This window comes from Thermobia domestica, unplaced genomic scaffold, assembly GCF_964235325.1.
Source record: "Thermobia domestica unplaced genomic scaffold, izTheDome1.hap1.1 HAP1_SCAFFOLD_894, whole genome shotgun sequence".
In the NCBI taxonomy this organism is placed as follows: domain Eukaryota; kingdom Metazoa; phylum Arthropoda; class Insecta; order Zygentoma; family Lepismatidae; genus Thermobia; species Thermobia domestica.
Window position 1 is genome coordinate 44,378 of NW_027656604.1, and position 19,809 is coordinate 64,186.

Sequence of the window (19,809 nt, forward strand, 5' to 3'; positions counted from 1 at the left end):
ACATTTTCCTGATACAGATATCGGGAAAAAGAATTTGTGTAGTATTTCTCAAAAGAAGATTCTGTCGTGTTTTGTTGTGATGTGTCAGGTTTGTTGATCAAGTTAAATTTCCCTTGCCTTTCTAGTGATTGGAGATTATTCATTGACTCGAATAAAACAAGTTTAAGATTTGTTCTGTTATATAATGGAATAAGTTCCTCTCAGTTCCTATAGCTCATTCTGTGTCACTGAAAGAAACATGATAATGTGCAATTTATTCTTAATAAAATTAAATACGACGTACATGGTTGGGTGGTGTGTGGAGATCTAAAGATTTTGAGCATTGTACTTGGGCAACAAGGTGGGTATACAAAATACCATGTTACATCTGCGAGTGGGATAGTAGGGCACGAAATGACCACTGGGGAAGGAAACAGTGGCCAACACGGAAAACACTGAACGGGGGATCAAGAAACATCATTCAACAAAATTTAGTCAGTCCTGAGAAAATTATACTTCCTCCCCTTCACATAAAATTAGGATTGATGAAACAATTTGTTAAGGCACTCGACAAGGAAGGCGAATGTTTCAAGTTCACATGCAACAAATTTCCTTCACTTTCATGTGCCAAAGTGAAAGAAGGTGTCTTCGTTGGCCCAGACATTAGGAAGTTAATGAAGGATAAAAACTTCGAGGCAACAATGACTAATGCTGAAAGGGCTGCTTGGATAGCATTTAAAAACGTGGTGGTGAACTTCCTGGGGAACCACAAAAGTGCTGATTACAGAGAAGTTGTTGAGAATATGTTAGTTAAATTTCAAGAACTGGGTTGCAACATTAATCTCAAGTTGCATTTTTTGTATTCTCATCTTGATTACTTTCCACCAAATTAAGTGAGGAATAAGGCGAACGGTTCCACCAAGGCATGAGGGATATGGAGAAAAGGTATCAGGACTTTGGAGTGTTAGCATGATGGCTCACTAGTGCTGCACATTGCACAGAGAAACTTCAGAAGAATATCACAAGAAAATTAGGAAAGGTTATAAGAGAAAGCGTGCTAAAAAGATGTGAAAAATAAGTAAGTTATATGACTGTGTTGATTTCCATTTTACAACGTATATATTAATGTATATATTTCCATATTATATGTATATATGTAGTAATCTGTATGTGTAGAGAATCTTATAATCTTTTATTTGTCTGTCTGCATTCACATTAAACAAAACATATTCAGTTATTTAGCATAATAAGCTCTTTAGTCTGATAGAAGATAAGGAATAGGGTATAATATAGCAGTATTGAATACGGAAGAAGGCCCAAATTTTGACATTGATTTGTAAGAAAACCTTACGTGACAGGGAAAAGCGAATTCATTATTCGTAATCAGCTAGGAACAAAGAATTAAGTTCACCTATTAATCAAAAAAACAACATGAACTTTTTTTCAATTTGCAGCCCTGTGTTATTAATGCAAAATTGTATTTTTATTTACAGCAATTCGAGGTTTGATTTTGCAGTTGTGTTTTAAAAGTCCTTCAGAAAGAACGGTGCAATTTGTATCGTTTTACACTATATTTACAAAGTTAGGCCCGAAAAAGTCCGAGAAATATGGTTGTATATTTAAAAATTCACAGCCCGAACCCAGGGGCGTCATTTAGGAGGACAGGGAGAGGCATTTGCCCCCCTCTCGAATTTGAGATTTATATAATTTTATCAATAGCATAGTAGTAAATCAGTGAAAAACGCGAAATTTTACATATATCAAGGGGTCTTGGCCCCCCCAAGCCAAATCTGAAATGACGCTACTGCCCGAACCCCTCCCGGGCCCGAAGTGATACATTCTTTGTAGGCCCGAGCACGTGCAGACCTCTAGTGCAGAGGCGTTTCAAGTGGTGGGCGACTGCCCACGGCCTTGCATCTTGAGGGACCTCGCAAAGACCAACGAGCCTAAATCGATTTAGCACTCACTTTTGTCGATGCAACAATAGAAACAAATATGAATTCGGACTTAATTACAGAAAAACAATACGCTTCAAACTAACTTTTCATCTATTCGTATATATTAGATCGCTAGCATACGCGACAGGCGGCGAGTTTATTTTAAAATTGCAATAATGAATGTGTATAAGTCTTTATCGTTGAGATGAATTGTTTTCGATAAATTTTATTACAATTAGCAATTTTTAAAAAAGGGGGCAGGAAGGACTCGTAAACCTTATTTTCCTTCTGTGCAGATGGTATGGTAAAAATCAATACTGGATAATGAAAGTGTAAGTGTAAAGGCTAATATGGAACAGAGAAACAAAAGAGAACTTCTTCAGAAGGGAATTGGGAGGGGAGGGGATGAGAGTACAATGCTGTGACACTTAAAATGCGTCTTGATTTGTATACTTCAACAAACTTTTCTTATTAGATTACGCAATTTCTAGTTTCTTACTCCGATTATTCAAAGTATTCAAATGTTCTCGGAGGGAGTGACCGCCCCTCCTTTTAATCCGTCCGTGGTGTCATTCAGTTTGGCTTTTCGCTACTAATTCAAAGTGCTTTCCGAAACAAGTTGTCTTCTTGTGACAGCAGGGGGTGGAAGAAACAAACAAACCGTGAAAGGAAGAAAGAAGAGGTTTTGGGCTCTTCAAGTCCAGACCATTCTAACCACTGAGAAGTGAGAATCACAATGTGATTTAAGCAAGCAGATGGTCAGCCCTCCCCCCTCTGCAGCATACTTTTTATTCTCTGTTGCCAAACTTACTGAAGAATATATTGCAATTAATCTAACGCATGTAACGTAAATTGGAGACCGTGGTTGGATTTATATGGGTCTTGTGTATTTGTATTAAAAATTTCAAGTTATTACCTCCAATACTTTGTTAGAAATTACCATATTAAATTTTACATGTTATCAAATGGAGAGTTAGAAACCTAAGCGGAGATGGTAGAAGATCCCCTTAAGTGAAACTTTGGCCTTTTAAAAATATCTAACTCTTATTCACCACAATTTTACGGCAGAAGTAAGTATAATCAAACAGAAAGTAAAGTGGTAAGAACATTCTGAGCACGAAACTACACGGAAAATTTATCACATACGAAAATAATAATAATAATAAAACAATCACAACCAAGTTCCTGTGGAACAATGGCCCAACCGAGAAAACTGGTTGTAGGAACCTTGTAACATCTCTAAAACGGCTCAATAATAAACAATATAATCAGGGACGTACGTAGGGGTGGGTCCTGGGGGTCCGGACCCTCTCCGAAATCTTGACTTTCTTGTAAATTTAGTCTAATTTTAGAGGACGATTTTATAAGTTTTAATGTAATTTATCCTCATATTGAATTTAAATCCTACCCAAAGACCCTTGGACCCCTCCCGAATTAAATTCTTGCATACGTGTCTCAATATAATAATACAATAGGCAATGTATTGTAACTAATTTGATCAGCTATATCTGGTCAAATACTACCTCTACAACAAAGCTGCGGCTGCTCACATTCGAAAGAAAGTGAAAATGTTTTTAATTAGCTTTTTTTTTTTTTTTAAATAGTGGATTAGATCATTATTCAAGTGACCCTCCCAAATGTACAGTATTGTTTTAAAAAAATCTTGGCCATCATCTTGCGTTAGGAAGCTATATTCTGGTAACTACACGTAGGAGATTCTAATGATTCAGTTCTACTGGTAAATAAATATCTCAGCTAAAGAAAAATCAACTTTTATTTAATTTCAATTGTAGATAACAATGCAGAGCTTTTGAAAGAGATGTGTGGCCAGGATTTTCTGACAAGGCCTCAAAACAATCGCTTTAGCCAAGAACTTCGAACGGAGACAACTATTCGAACACATATTTGTGTTGTGTACGCTATAAAAAGTGTACAGACGATGAAGAATATAGATATACATAGTGCCAAGTCAAAGTCATATTCATTATCATAAACAAATAAATACATACACAAAAGATAAACTTGAATCAAATATTTATCTACCAAGTTAAATGCATATTTTCATCTTTTAATAAAATATATACTGAGCATCACATTAACAACAATATTATCAATATACTACGTTATTCGGATCATACTCCTAAATGTAAAAAAATCTTTATGCTTATTTCTTAAAAGATGATAATTATTATTTGTAAAAATAAGCAGATATTATAGGAAAAAAATATACTTACAAAGCGAAAAGTAAAAAATTACGAATAACTGCGAACATTGAAAGAATACTTAAATGAATGTAGCTAGGATTGTATTTTGATTGTTTAATTAAGTTTAGCGTCCCTTTTCAGCACTGAGGCTGTACAAGACGTTGACCTACAATTTAAAATAGAATAAGAACCATAGTAATGGATTCAATGCAGGGAGGGTTTGTATATTGATTCTATGAATGATTAAAGCCATCATTAAATTATGATTTTGTATGAAACTGTAAAATAAACAAAGCTTCTGTTAGTAGTACACCATCACAAAATATCAGAAAAAACAAACTGGTAATTATGAGCCGATTAAAAGTGTATTTCGAAATTATGTACTAATTCTAGTAACTACGTAATCGTACAGTTACTTTAAGTGGGTGATATTCATAAGTCCTAATAATATAGGCACTAAACCTAAATTTTAGGACTTGTGCCGTGAAATGATTTTTAGGACTTGTGCTGTTTAGGACTTTTGCCGTTTAGGACTTGTGCCGTTTAGGTCTTGTGCCTTTTTCATTCACTTGTTTTAGTTCTGAAATTCGCCACCATCACACGAAATTGCGACGATGCAGCAACTAGTACGCGATAATGTTACGAACGTAACTAATTCCAACGGTAACAGCTATATTTGTATTACTAAGATTATTATTATCATTATCTGTTCTGCACTTATACACGAATTACATAATATAACCTATTTCATTCTAAGAATTAATTATATAATTGGTTAAGAAATGGAGATACGAGAATCCCAAGACAAATTCCTAAAATAAATAAATAAATAAAAATGTTTAAAAAGCATATTTTACCAGACTTCTGAAACCAACCAAACATTCAGAATTGTGATATATACTGTGTGGAGTGCATTTTATTAAGAGTAGGATAAAAATTCACCCAAGTTTACTTAATTAGGACAAAATCTCACTAGACATTTCGCGAGTGAACATTAAATACCAACATATACATTAAGAACGCAGTAAATTTAAAATTGAACAAAGAACATTTATTATGCAATACAGTTACTATATTTCACAGTGTGCTTTTGATAGAGTTGATATGTATAAGAAAAAAAAATCAACAAATAACGCTAAATACAATACGTTTGCAAAAACCACTACATAGTCATTTAGGGGTGTAGCCTGCAAATTTTTCTAGGGGAGCAGGCTTTATATATATTAAAAGCAAACAAACACTTTATTTCCAGATTACAAAAGCTTCAATAACTCCCGTTCTGCCTAATCTTTGGAGGTGGGGAATTCTGTACAGGGAGGGATTTCTTCTAGGAAATGTTTTGTTCTAAATTGTAAGAGATTCTGTAAGAAGAATAACTATTTCTTCAGGTTTCATCATAAATTTTAAATATTATTCTACTTGTTCTTCTCGGAAAAATGAGTAGATACAGTTTTGTTATTAGCAGTATTATTCATATCTATTTTAGTAAAAATGAATGTGATTTTCTTTAAATACCTGCAGAGAAATGGAAAATTCAATTAACTCAGTTGCAAGAAAGTCGTTTGACAGTTCTTCTCGGAAAAATGAGTAGATACAGTTTTGTTATTAGCAGTGTTATTCATATCTATTTTAGTAAAAATGAATGTGATTTTCTTTAAATACCTGCAGAGAAATGGAAAATTCATTAACTCAGTTGCAATAAAGTCGTTTGACATTGTAACTGAAACAAACATAAAACAAACTTAATTCGGTCTAATATAAAACCATTTCAAAACAAAATTTTTCTCAGTTTTCCAGTAATTCATATCCAATATGCTAAGGTTAGCAGTAAATAAAAGGTATCATATTTCACATCCCCAAGACATGTTTGGCCATACAACAAACAAATAATCCAAGAGAGTGCATAAGACGGCCTTTATCCCCGATCATCTGACCTTTTGATTCGGTTGGAACTCTATAAAAAACATACAAGTATTTGAATGTGTGATATTGATATTTTGCATTGGTGCTATTTACAAGCTTGTACATTAACAATAAAGATATGAGAATAGAAATATGTTATCGCACATAGTATAGAATTATGTATAGAAGACAAATCAACTGATAAGGTGATGCTGAAAAATGAGTTGTGATGTACAAGACTAACTGTAAGACTTTTACTTAAGGTCCTCCTTATGCATTCTCTTGCATTGTTTACTTGTGACCAAACATCTCTTGAGGATGCGAACTGTGACACATTTTACGTACTGAGAGCCTTAGCATGTTGGGAATGAACTTCTGGAAAATTGAATAAAATTTTGATGTGAAATGACTTGATATTAGGCTGAATTAGGTTTGTTATATGTTCGCTTCGGTCACAATGACAGACGGCTTTCCTGCAACTGAATCAATCGATTTTCCATTTCCCTGCAGGTGTTAAAAAAATTACATTCATTTTTATTAAAGTAGATGTGAATAACACTGCTAATGACAGAACTGTATCCTAGTCATTTTTCCGAAAAGAACAAGTAGAATAACATCTAAAATTTATGATGAAACTTGAAGATATGGTTATTCTTCTTACAGACTTTGTTAGAATTACTAAACAGATTATTACGAATGCAGGACAAAATCTAAGAGGACAAAACCTTGAAAATTCTGACAAAATGAACTAAAATCAAGGGACAGAATCATAGGCGCAGAATCATGGAAGCTTCTCAGTTGCAGCAAGTGACTTGCCAATAATGGCAGAATACCTATGATGATGATGATGATGGCATGCACCTAAAATGTTATCTGTGTTTTTCACTTTATTGAAGTAACCTTTTTAAAATACTGAAAACTCAATAAAACACGAAAGACTATTCTACAGTAGTAAGTATAGACTATATTTCACATTTTGATCTTTGCTAAAAAATACCTTGATCAGTATTTCAGAATTCAAATAAATAAATATTTATACAACGCTCAAAATAAGGCTCCTATATGCTACGTCATGAAGATGAACATTTAAAAATAATTAAATAATATCACAGTTAATTTTCACAATTAAAATGAATGGTTTAACAATAACATGCTGAACGTATTTGAAATGTATTAAATGTATAATAAATAGGAATACCCAGAACTTTCCATGTAGGTGAGTGTGAAAGTAATTAAAGCCAATCTACCCTTTAATTATATCATTTTTAGGAATAAGTTTTATTGTGTTTTCCGTATTTTAAAGGAAAGAAAATGTGACAATTGAAGGAAAAAATAATCACATAGGGCGAGCACTGATAAATCAAGCTGCCCATAGGATTTTGTCCGCCTTGTCAGAATTTTTCTTGGATCTTTTATCGCTTGAGTTTTGTCCCCACTCTCGTTACTACATCCATTATATGCACCTACATGACTTCCGATGTGCATAAAAACACGCTAGGAGTCAAGCATTTTGGTGCTATATTTCCCTTTAATAAATCCTTCCAGCATAAAATTCCCTGTCTCCAAAGATTAGGCAGAACACTAATTCCCGTTCTGCCTAAAGATAAGATCATTTAAAATATTTTCTACAAAGTGCTGAACTGCCTTTAGGCAGAACGGGAATTAATCATGAACTCCAAACTAAAATTTCTAACATGGAGACGTGTTTATAAAAAGAACTGTCCTTTTTTTCTACATTAATAAATTCCAGAACACTTGAAATTTTAATTTCTTTTTAAAGATGTGCTAAATATATACGGAACTCGTAAATTTGAGGAAAAAACTTGCATAATAAACTCTCAATGGGAATCGAACTTGAGACCCTGTGTGCAAGTCACACGCGGTAGCAACTGCACAAGCAGGGAGTACTGTTTCAAGTAAAAGCTTCACCCTCTTCCTACAGAACTCCTTTGTAATTCACTTACATATAATACCAACATGTAACACTTCCCAATGGTAACATTCTGATTTTGATAAAATCTGGCAGGTAGATACTACACATAAAATAAACGAATCCGTGAGTTTTACTTTCTGCGGAAAAACTGTTTTAGAGAGCAAAAGTTCCCACTCAAAATTTTGAAAGTTGACGCCCGAAAGGAAAGAAGAAGTGGATCGAAGTGAATGAAATTGTGCACAGATATTGTAGACGTAAAATGAAAGAATACGTGTGTATTTTTCTTTTCTTTTCTTTTTCTTTTTTTTTAAAGTACGGTGGGGCCCGGATCCCTCCAAACCTTTGATTAAGAAATATCAAAAGTGCTAAATACAGTATGTCAGAAGTGCCTAAAGGACATGACGAATTGCAACGAAACATTGTGTAGTGACAATATGCAAAAAATAAACGAATACGGTTTTTTAATTTTATTTCTGCGGAAAAACGGTGTTAGGGGGCAAAAGCCCCAACTCAAAATTTTTAAAGTTGACGCCCGAAAGGAAAAGAAGGAGTGGACCGAAGTGAATAAAATTGTGCACAGATATTGTACACGTAAAATGAGGGTATTCCCTAATCTTACGTCTACAATATCTGTGTACAATTTCATTCACTTTGGTATACTTCTTCTTGCCATTCGGGCGTCAACCTTCAAAATTTTGAGTGGGTGCTTTTGCCCCTAAAATCGTTTTTCCGAAGAAAATATAAAACCCGTGTTAGTTTATTTTTTGCGCATTGTCCCTACACAAAGTTTCCTTGAAGTTCTTCATTTCCTTTAGGCACTTCTGACATACTGTTATTAGCACTTTTGATATTTCGTAATCAAATGTTTGGAGTAGTCCGGAAGGATGCAAATGCCGTTCGTATAGGCAACCAGCGAGACAGTACTGCGTAGTGGGTTGCATTAATCGCGTAATGCTTACAAAAATTCATAGCACAGTAGAATGTAATAGCATGTGGTCCACATACGTAAGATAAACAGCAACATTAATATCAGTACTACACATGAGTATCAACATTACATCACTACGAAAATACGCGTACAACATAATCCGTATTAGTACGTAATAGTAATAATTTTGTTTTTGTGTTACTACTGCCTACACACACGTTCGTTTCCAACATCCATCTCATCGTTGTTCTCATTACGCGATATAAGAAATCCACTGGGCAGTGCTGTCTCGCTGGCTGTCTATATGAACGACATTTGCATCCTTCCTGCTTGTTATCCCATCTTCGGGCATTGAGATAAATCTACGTCTCTTTCGCATACGGTCAACATATGCACCCAAAGCAAAAACACGTATTTTCTGTTTTCGTTTCTTCTTTCTTCCTGCTCCTTATCACCCTTTTCGCTAATTTCCGTAGCACACTGTCACAATGTTGTACACATGATTGGTCCATTTTCGGATGTCCTGCTCTCTTCTCATGGGTGCGTTCTACCTCATTGAATTGCGTCGACTATGGATAGTATTTCGTACATTTAAACTTTTTCGATATCTCTTCTTGTTCTCGATATATTCCACATAATCTCATTTTGACCCTATTTTTATGCCCCTATTTGACCGTTTCAGTGTGCTTTTTGGCCGATATAAAAAAAATACGTGAAGCTTCTTTTTCGATGTTCTTTATGTCTGTGCAATCTTAACACAATCGGCGTGTTACACCTGGGTATCCTGCCTTGTAAGTTTCTCATTAATTTCAATTAAATTGTTTTTCAAAGATCCTCTAAAATTTCAGTGACGCACTACGGGCCATAAGCCATTAACTTCTGTGGCCACCCCTGCTACAAACTACAGATTAAATATTCGATAAAGCATTTCAGTAGTAAGTAGTTGCCACAATACTATTATGAATGTATTTAATTCCAACTGTAACAGCTATGTTAATAATGCTAAAATTATTATTAATAATGATAACGAGTTAGAAGTAGTTAATTACGAGTATGATAACTATTTGCTACAGAAAGACTTGAATACAATAAATATATGTGTAAAAATAATTTACTTCAAAACAACACAAGGAAAGCAAAATTCATGACGTACATAACTAAAACACAATATTATGTTACTAATATGAGGTCAATGGTGTGGAAATAGAGAAAAACAAACATGAGAGATCTGGGAATCACATTTGGTAGGAAGTTAAAATTTTGTCACTATAGAAATATATCATGGAAAGAGCAAGAAATGACAATAGGCTTCATTTATTTATTTATTTATTATTTCAGAGCGATAAAATATGTATTTATACAAATTACTTGTAAGAACTAAGGTTCTGTAATATGAAACAGTATATCTAAAACTTTGAATAACAGATTGACAGTATTCTTGGCACGGACGCGATGGTAGTGCCACAAGAGATTTTTAGGTCCAGTGCCGCTTAGGACTTGTGCCGCGAAATGATTTTTAGGACTTGTGCCGTTTAGGTCTTATGCCGTTTAGGTCTTGTGCCTTTTAGGACTTGTGCCGCGTCCCCACTTTAAGTACATCACCAGAAGTGTTTAACCTTACACATTTTAAATTAAAACTTTTTTGTAATGACATTTATTTAAATGAATGTGCATATTTGTTCATTTGCTTTTCTTATAAAATGAACAAAATTCAGTTGATCACTGTATCAGCCAGCCAATGATTTAATTTGAGTTGTTTAAAATAACAAAGATACCCTTTCAATTCCATTTTTTTGCTTCTATCAAAACTTCCACGTAAATAGGGGCCGCGGTGGCTCAGTGGTAGAGCGTTCACCTCTGACGCTTGGAGTCCCGGGTTTGAACCCAGCCCCCGCCAAGTGAACTTCGTGGTGGACAAACACCATGTGCGTGGGTTTTCTCGGGGTTCTCCCGTTTCCTCCCACTTTCTTCATTCCACCATTTCATTCATTACTCATTATCACCGTCTCCTTTAGTCTAACCGGCATAACCGTGGGACGTAAAACTCAAAGATTTCATTTCATTTTTTTCCACGTAAATATTATTTGTAACTTTCTGTTATGTATATAACACACCCATCCTTCCATTTCCTTTCTACATCTCTATGTGCCTTGTAGTTTATCCGCCTTTTAGAACAGTATCCCTTCCTAAGGACAAGTAAGGACAAAGAAGGTGCCCTGACTTCCACCCGCTCATCCCCCTTCCACGGAGGCCGATGGCACCTGGTAGAGGTTGACTTCTTATCTCAGGAGTCAGTCGGTCCCCACCTACGTTAGCCGCATAAGACATTACCCGCTTTCTCCTGCAAGAAGGTTGGGATTTTCTCTTCGTTTAGGATGAGACCCGAAGGCATTCCTCAAACATGTCCAGAACTTTCAGGACGAAAATTTCTCATACAAATATTTATTCACAGTTCTCAGAAGCAAGGAACAGGAATAGAATGCACAAGCAAATACTTATAATTCAGAATGTATGCAATCACATAAGACTTGCAAGCGTTGTCACACTCGTCAATAGAAATACAAATAGTTTGTCAAAATAAATAAAATATATTCCAGAAGTATATTCCAGTAAACTTCTGGAAAGCACGGTTAGAAATCACTTACAGTAGATTTTGAACTCCAATTTGAACTTCAAAAACTATTCCATCTAATTGAGGCCACGGCTATAGCCGGCCTTCGTCCAATATGATAAACTCTCTCTCGGAATCGCATTTGAGTTGACTTGCGATATTAAACATTGTTCTAATAATATGCCATTATATGCATTATAACTGCATTACCTGTGAACATCAGGGTAAGAATACATCACCAACTATGAGGGAAGTAAAGCTGTATCAAAATATATGTCTATTTATATACCGGGTGAGGCATTTAAAACTGTTTTTGGAAATATCTGGAAAACTACAAATCGGAGTTTAAAAAAGTTGTAATAAAAGTTGTTTGTCTCGAAGGGGGACATTCAATGATACCACACTCGACCCCCTACCCCACCCCCCGGGGGCGGGAGGGGGGTCAACTTTGAAATCTTAAATAGGAACCACCATTTTTTATTGCATATTCTGATTCTCCCTAAAAAAATACGTAACTTTTGTTTCGAACATTTTTTTCGTTGCGTGATAGATGGCGCTGTAATCGACAAAAATCAAAATGGCTTACAAACGAAAAATGAGGCATTTAAAACTGTTTTTCAGAATATCAGGAAAACTACAAATCGGATTTTAAAAAAGTTGTAATAAAAGTTCTTCGTCTCGAAGGGGGACATCCAACGATACTACATTCGACCCCCTACCCCTACCCCTCGGCAGCGGGAAGGGGGTTAACTTTGAAATCTTAAATGGGAACCACCATTTTTTATTGCATATTCTGATTCTCCATAAAAAAATACGTAACTTTTGTTTCGAACATTTTTTTCGTTTGCGTGATAGATGGCGCTGTAATCGACAAAAATCAAAATGGCTTACAAACGAAAAATGAGGCATTTAAAACTGTTTTTCAGAATATCTGGAAAACTACAAATCGGATTTTAAAAAAGTTGTAATAAAAGTTGTTAGTTTCGAAGGGGGACATCCAATGATACCACATTCGACCCCCTACCTCCACCCCCCGGGGGCGGGAGGGGGTCAAATTTGAAATCTTAAATAGGAACCACCATTTTTTATTGCATATTCTGATTCTCCGTGAAAAAATAAGTAACTTTTGCATTCAACATTTTTTCGTTGCGTGATAGATGGCGCTGTAATCGACAAAAATCAAAATGGCTTACAAACACGAAAATTGAAGCATTTTAAACTGTTTTTTGGGGAAAACGGATTGCATATTCTGATTCTCCGTGAAGAAATACGTAACTTATTGTATTGAACATTTTTTTTTTTTTTTGCGTGATAGATGGCGTTGTAATCGACAAAAATCAAAATGGCCTATAAACGAGAAATGAGGCATTTAAAACTGTTTTTGAGAATATCTGGAAAACTACAAATCGGATTTTGAAAAGTTCTTGTAAAAATTGTTCGTCTCGAAGGGGGACATCGAGTGATAAGACACTCGAACCCCCATCCCCACCCCCCGGAGGCGGGAGGGGGGTCAACTTTGAAATCTTGAATAGGAACCACCATTTTTTATTGCATATTCTGATTCTCCGTGAAAATATACGTAACTTTTGTTTCGAACATTTTTTTCGTTGCGTGATAGATGGCGCTCTAATGTACAAAATAATGATGGGTTACAAATACTCGGCAAAATTAAAGTAAGTTACAAAATACACATCAGATTAGAAAAGTTAATACTTGTGATATTTTCTGAAATACTACCAAATTTCACCATAGTTGATTCTCCCTTTACAATCTCATATTAGAAAGGCAGTTATTCAAAAATCTGTAATGATAAACCGGTGTTTTATAGCAAAAACACTTGATCCTCCAGAACTTAATACATTACTATGTCCACATTGTTTGTGTACTTTCTGTCACAGATGTCACTTAAAGAGAGAGCATTTGGAAACACTTAAGATTTGTTTTTATCAATGTACAGTATTAAAATCTAGTTTTAGCGTTTCTCAGGAACAACGAAGTGGATGTAGTAATAATTTGTTCCTTTCGGGATGCTTTTTTAATATGAGTTCCCTTGCCTCTCACCATCCGGAGCAGGACGTTTGGGCGTAAGGCCGTTTCGGCGCAAGATGTTTTGGCTCAAAGCAGTATATCTAAATAGGTTAATCTACTTACATGGGTTATAATTATAATGTATTTCATAACGAGAACCCGGATGTTTTCGCACTAAAAGCATTGAAAATAGACACTAATATCACAAATACTCTGTCATAAAAAATAACTGCACAACTTAAGAAATTCAGCAAGATGAAATTTGACATCAATTTTCTAAAAAAACAAATCTTCAAAAACTATTTTCGTTACGTTATTACAGTATGCCCTATGGTAAACAGTCTTAGTTGCATTAAATGCTTAGGCCTAGTTTTGTTCTAGTAAATTGTTGTATATGCCTAATGCAGAAGGAAAAAAATCTTATGTTACATTTACCATGACATTATCATTGCATGACGGAATTATGGGCCAAACCCAGCAAGTACCGTAAGACGGGGTTGCTTTGCACAAGATTTAAGCCATTTTAAAGAAAACTAGTGGGAGATTTACGGGATTTGGGACTTTCAGGTTGAAACCCACCCAAATTGCACGATTTCTTATTTTAAAAATCTAATATTAGTCATTCCTATGCGTATAAGCTGAAATCCTAGTCATTAAAAAAAAAAAAAAAAACGAAGTATTTGTGAGTAAAGCCTCTCTCAAACTACTTTTCTGGATCCGCCATTGTTCATAATTTATTTTCCAACAAGAAATTCATTCCAGCATCTTCCTAAATAGGAAATTTACCTAAATTTAGAATGCAGGAGGTTCCAGTAGTAATAATTTCCTATCTAAGCAGTATTTTGGACCGGTGCAAAGTAACCCCGAGTACAAACTGAAACTTCCTTCTCCCAGTTTTACTTTTTTTATGACTTTAAAACGTTTCACATTTCAATTTCAACTATTGCATCAAAGTTCCATTATACACAGTAGTATTCTACGAAACTGACTTAACTTTGACGGAAAATCTTGTACGTGACATCTTTCAAATTTTGGCGGCCTTTACAGTGACTGCTTTCCATACCTCTACAACAATGAACCCTCTCGGTAATTGGAACTGATGTTAACCGCCAACATTATAGCCAAAATAAGTTAGATGTTCTATCTTACGGTACCAGTTGAAACTTTCTGTTTTCTGTTCATTTTTTTGCCGACAGAGGACTGTGAAACTCTTCATATTTTGTGCAAAGTAACACCTGATGTGCAAAGTGTCTTACGGTATTCTACAATATCAATAGTTTCAAAATTTCTGTACAACAGTACGAATTTTTCATCTGCCCGAATATATTTTCTTCTTTCCATGGGAGGGTTTCTTCTCGAAGGATTGCCTCGTAAACTAAGTTCTGTTTTTTTTCTGTCCTTCGAAGTGCATCAATAAACTGTCAACTCGATCAATATCGTTCCTTTATGTTAGATCAGTGGCGTATTTAGGGAGAGGGCTTCCGGGCTTAAGCCCTCCCCGAAATCTTACTTACTATAGTAAAGTATATGAAATATCTTGCAGAATTTTAACATTTTTAGGCAAAGTTCCCCCGAAAGTTAGCAAAGCCCTCCCCGAAACAAAATCGTAAATACGCCACTGTGTTAGATATATTATAAACGACAGAAGTTTAGTTTGGGGTGTCACAGGCTGCCTACAGTATATTTTATTTGGACCACTCTTCTTATTTCAATGAATACCTAGTGCCTATTTTTATGAAATCTGAAATAACTTTCTGTTAATACAATAGTCTCAACTATCCGGCCTATGGGTAGATCGAATAACAAAAAAGCATTCAATAAATACTCACTTTCTGAAACACCACTTAATTTTTATTCCAAAAACAGCTCTTATTCATTACTTAATAAACATTTCCTATGTTTTGTAACATTCGTTTTAATAATTTATTATGGAAAAAGAAAATGCAAAAATGAAAATATGTGCAGTGTTGTATACATTTTAAGTCACATTTTTAAAATAACTAAACGTTAAGAATTTTTTTTTTTTTTTTTACACAAATTACATGTCCTTATTACATATATCTTAATTTATTTCTTCCAAAACTAAATCGCATACTACGGAGCAGGCCGGTAGCCAGCCCAAAAATGTAGGGGAACCCGGCTGAAGTTAGGAGGGACCCGATTCAACCATATTATAGTTCATTTGCAAGCCTGCCGTGAAAATTTTAGTGGGGCAGGAAAAATTTACGGGGAAAGCAATCCTCTAGACCCCTGAATACGGGCCTGGTACGGAGATCTGATACTAGAGATGCGGATAGTCGAGAATCTGCTGCATTTATTTATTTATTTATTTTTTACTGGTACAGATAAGTTGTGCATGACGTGCAGGAACTTTGCTGTGTTCAAGATGTTATTTTTAGTTTTTGCAAAATTGTTGTGGAAGTTTTTTTTTAATTTTCCAGTGCTTATTTTCATATTTTAGTTCCTAAACATCCGGATTCTAGTTATGAAATACAGTATATGTAGGCAGGAAACCTATTTATATAAAAGGTTTTGTGTCCAAACATTTCGCGCCCAAGCGGCCGCACTTAAACGTCTCGCCCCCAAATGTCATGGACCCTGACCATCGAGGTGCTTGTTTCAAGGCGAGTCCTCTTGCCTCTCACCATCGTGATGCTTGTTTTAGGAGAGTCTCCTTGTTTCTCACATATCTCCATTGTTTACTGAAACAAATGTTCGAAATGGTGCCCGTTTTCTGCAACACACATTGCAAGTGTTACATGTACAGCGAGAGTCTGACCATGGATTGCGACGCACGATCGCAGTCTTTGCTTCATAGACTGTAATTTGAATGATAAATAAAAATGTATCGCAGAAAATAGTCACCATTTCGAACATTTTCTTATCACTTGTAAACGGAGTTTAGGGATGGGCATGAGCAAGTTCGAGAGAGTTTTCTCTGGTTTCGAGTCGAGTCGAGCCAAATCCTGTGTGTAGTTTCAAGTACTCTCTTCAAGTATCATACATAGACAATATAATTATCAATAATAATAATAATAATAATAATAATAATAATAATAATAATAATAATAATAATAATAATAATAATAATAATTATTATTATTATTATTATTATTATTATTATTATTACAACACCGTATATAAATATGAAAGGCGGTTTGTATCTCAATACTAGAAACTAGTTGTCTTCCGACCTCGGTAGTCGTGAAGCTTAGGAAGCAAGGACATCGGGGTTTGAGATCCAGAGGAGGAAGTATTACGGCTCGAGCCAAAAACTTAAAAGTTATAAGGCGCCGGCTAAACAAGTTCAAAACTGCTCGGACCGGGCTTAGGCCTATCAACCGCTCAAACAGCTCGGCTCACATCTCATTCACTAACGAGCTGAACCGAACAATAAGCCAAGTTAACAGTTCACCCAATCAACCCTGCTCGAGTTCTAGACTCAATTCAACAAAACAGAGGAAATGGCTCATCCCAACCGAGCCGATGGCTCACCTCAAGCGAGCTGGATCGAGACATCGGCTCAGTTGAGCCGAGGCGAACTAAGGTCGTTATAAAAATCGCTTGTCGTCTTGTTATCGAGACGAGACTAGAAGCGACCAGTGTCCCCTCTCGTGAGCAGCACAAAAAGTATTCCACATTACTGCTTACATCTTACATGACTTTCACTTTGCAGTCTCATATGGCCATCATTTCAAAACGAGTTAAAACGAGCTGAATGAGTGAGCTATTTATCAAACCCGATTCGACTCGGAACTCGAGTTCATAAACAATGACTCGGCTCAGAACTCATAGTTCGACTTAGCCCATCCCTAACAGTTTTTACCAATTTTGATGTTTTGAAGATCACTGCGCTATCTATCACGCAAGGAAAAGAATTTAAAAAGAAAAACAAAAGTTATGTTTTTTTTTTTTTTTTTTTTTTTTTACATGGAGAATGGGAATCAGGAATAAAAAACGGAGTTATTATTTAACATTTCAAAGTTGACCCCTTCCCGCCCCCAGGGCTTGGAGTAGGGGGTCGAGTGTGGTATCATTGGATGTCCCCCTTTGAGACGAACTTTTATTACAACTTTTTCAAAATTCGATTTGTTGTTTTCCTGATATTCTGAAAAACAGTTTTAAATGCCTCATTTTTCGTGTTTGTAAGCCATTTTGATTTTTGTCGATTACAGCGCCATCTATCACGCAACGAAAAAAAAATGTCCGAAACAAAAGTTACGTATTTTTTCACGGAGAATCAGAATATGCAATAAAAAATGGTGGTTCCTATTTAAGATTTCAAAGTTGACCTCCCTCCCGCTCCCGGGGGGTGGGGTAGGGGGTCGAGTGTGGTATCATTGAATGTCCCTCTTTGAGACGAACAACTTTTATTACAACTTTTTTTTAAATCCGATTTGTAGTTTTCCTGATATTCTGAAAAACAGTTTTAAATGCCTCATTTATGTTTGTAAGCCATTTTGATTTTTCTCGATTACAGCGCCATCTATCACGCAACGAAAAAAATGTTCGAAACAAAAGTTACGTAATTTTTCACGGAGAATCAGAATATGCAATAAAAAATGGTGGTTCCCATTTAAGATTTCAAAGTTGACCCCCCTCCCGCCCCCGGGGGTGGGGGTAGGGGGTCGGGTGTGGTATCATTGGATGTCCCCCTTCGAGACGAACAACTTTTGTTACAACTTTTTTAAAATCAGATTTGTGGTTTTCCAGATATTTCTAAAAACAGTTTTAAATGCCTCACCCGGTATTTTACAAACGAATGAGCGTTTTTAAGACGTTTTATAATTTATAATCGATCTCATAACTAGTAACAACTATCAAGTACACACAACTTACTGTTCTTGTGAAATGAACCTCCGTGAGTCCCCAGCTCTGCAGTAATTCATAATTTCCTTCAAGACTCACGCCTGTGATTGTTGTATCGTCAGTATTCACAGAGAAGTTCGCTCCATCTTCAGCAAATCTGGAAAAATAAAATAAAAATACAATTAATACACGACTAATCTTTTAACTTACGATCTAACACAACTAAGTCAACTAATCTGTTTCCCTAGGATAAATCATGGTGGAAAGACTACAAGGTGGATGCAATGCAGTGCTACATTCTTGTCGCTGTGGCGAATGACGTCATCTTGGTCGCAGACGTGGCCAGCGAGAGTCAGATGAACTTTTAACAAGCGCTTGCTCGCTGGTATCTTACATGCAAACTTCTCTTCTATTTATAGTGATCTTCAACGAAGTAAGAATTTTAGTACAAACAATAATTATATAAACGTAATGTAATCAATGCTTAAGCTAAGTGAATTCAAAGGAAGATATTTACAATAGCAAAAGCAGCAGCAATATCAGTTCATATTAAACAACTTTGAAGCTTGAACAAACCAATATTACTCACTACATTTTCTGCTTTTTCTTTCTTTCTTTCTTTTCTTTTTTAAACATCTGAAGTAATACACTCGAGTATGTATAGGCCTGAATAATCTATAACACAGTGTGTCGTTAAAGCATTTCATTATTATATATTTATGTATGCTCAAGTATATTTTCGTAACACATTGATCGGTTTTGATTTACTATTATTATTATTTTGCTTGAAAGAGAAAATGAAATGAAATGAAATCTTTGAGTTTTACGTCCCACGGTTATGCTGGTTAGGCTAAAGGAGACGATGATTATGAGAAATGAATGAAATGGTGGAATGAAGAAAGTGGGGTGAAACGGGAGAACCCCGAAAAAACCCACGCACACGGTGTTTGTCCACCACAAAGTTCACTTGGCGGGGGCTGGGATCAAACCCGGGACTGCTTGAAAGAGAATTCTTTACTGATGACCCCATATAAATTTTGAGAATATCTCAAGGGAGAATTCATGGTTTTCGTAAACAGAAATGCACGTACGTATATTTTCGTTATGCTTGGACAGTTTTTTTAAGAGGTTGCTTCCACGTAAGTTTCGTCAGAATCTCAGGGGAGGTTAAAAACTTTATTGAGCAGGGACGCACGTATTTGATATTTTAAACATCGTTTTTATTTTTGATTTATAAAAAAGTCATCTTATTTGAAATCGCTGACCGCTTATTTATAGAATTTGTATTTAAACAAAAGGTTTGGTGAAACTGACAGTTCTCTGAATATTAGTGTCAAAATTTACGCCACAACAAATTGTATTATTAAACATTTGTACAAAATAGAACGTTACATATACTATTGTGTTCTAAAAATATATAGAAATAAATATGTATATACAAAGCACCTCAAACAAAGAAATTGCAACTTGACTATTTC

The 19,809-nt window shown here is 35.4% G+C and overlaps 1 protein-coding gene across 1 annotated transcript in view; it reads right to left on the minus strand.

The window, feature by feature from the left end:
- Positions 1-19,809, minus strand: part of LOC145677460 (adenosine deaminase-like) — a gene marked incomplete at its 5' end in the record, with an annotated part of 40,547 nt that overhangs the window by 12,286 nt on the left and 8,452 nt on the right. Inside the window, 1 exon segment of the mRNA XM_081747935.1 lies at positions 18,362-18,488. Within this exon segment, the coding sequence (XP_081604061.1) occupies positions 18,362-18,488 (127 nt within the window).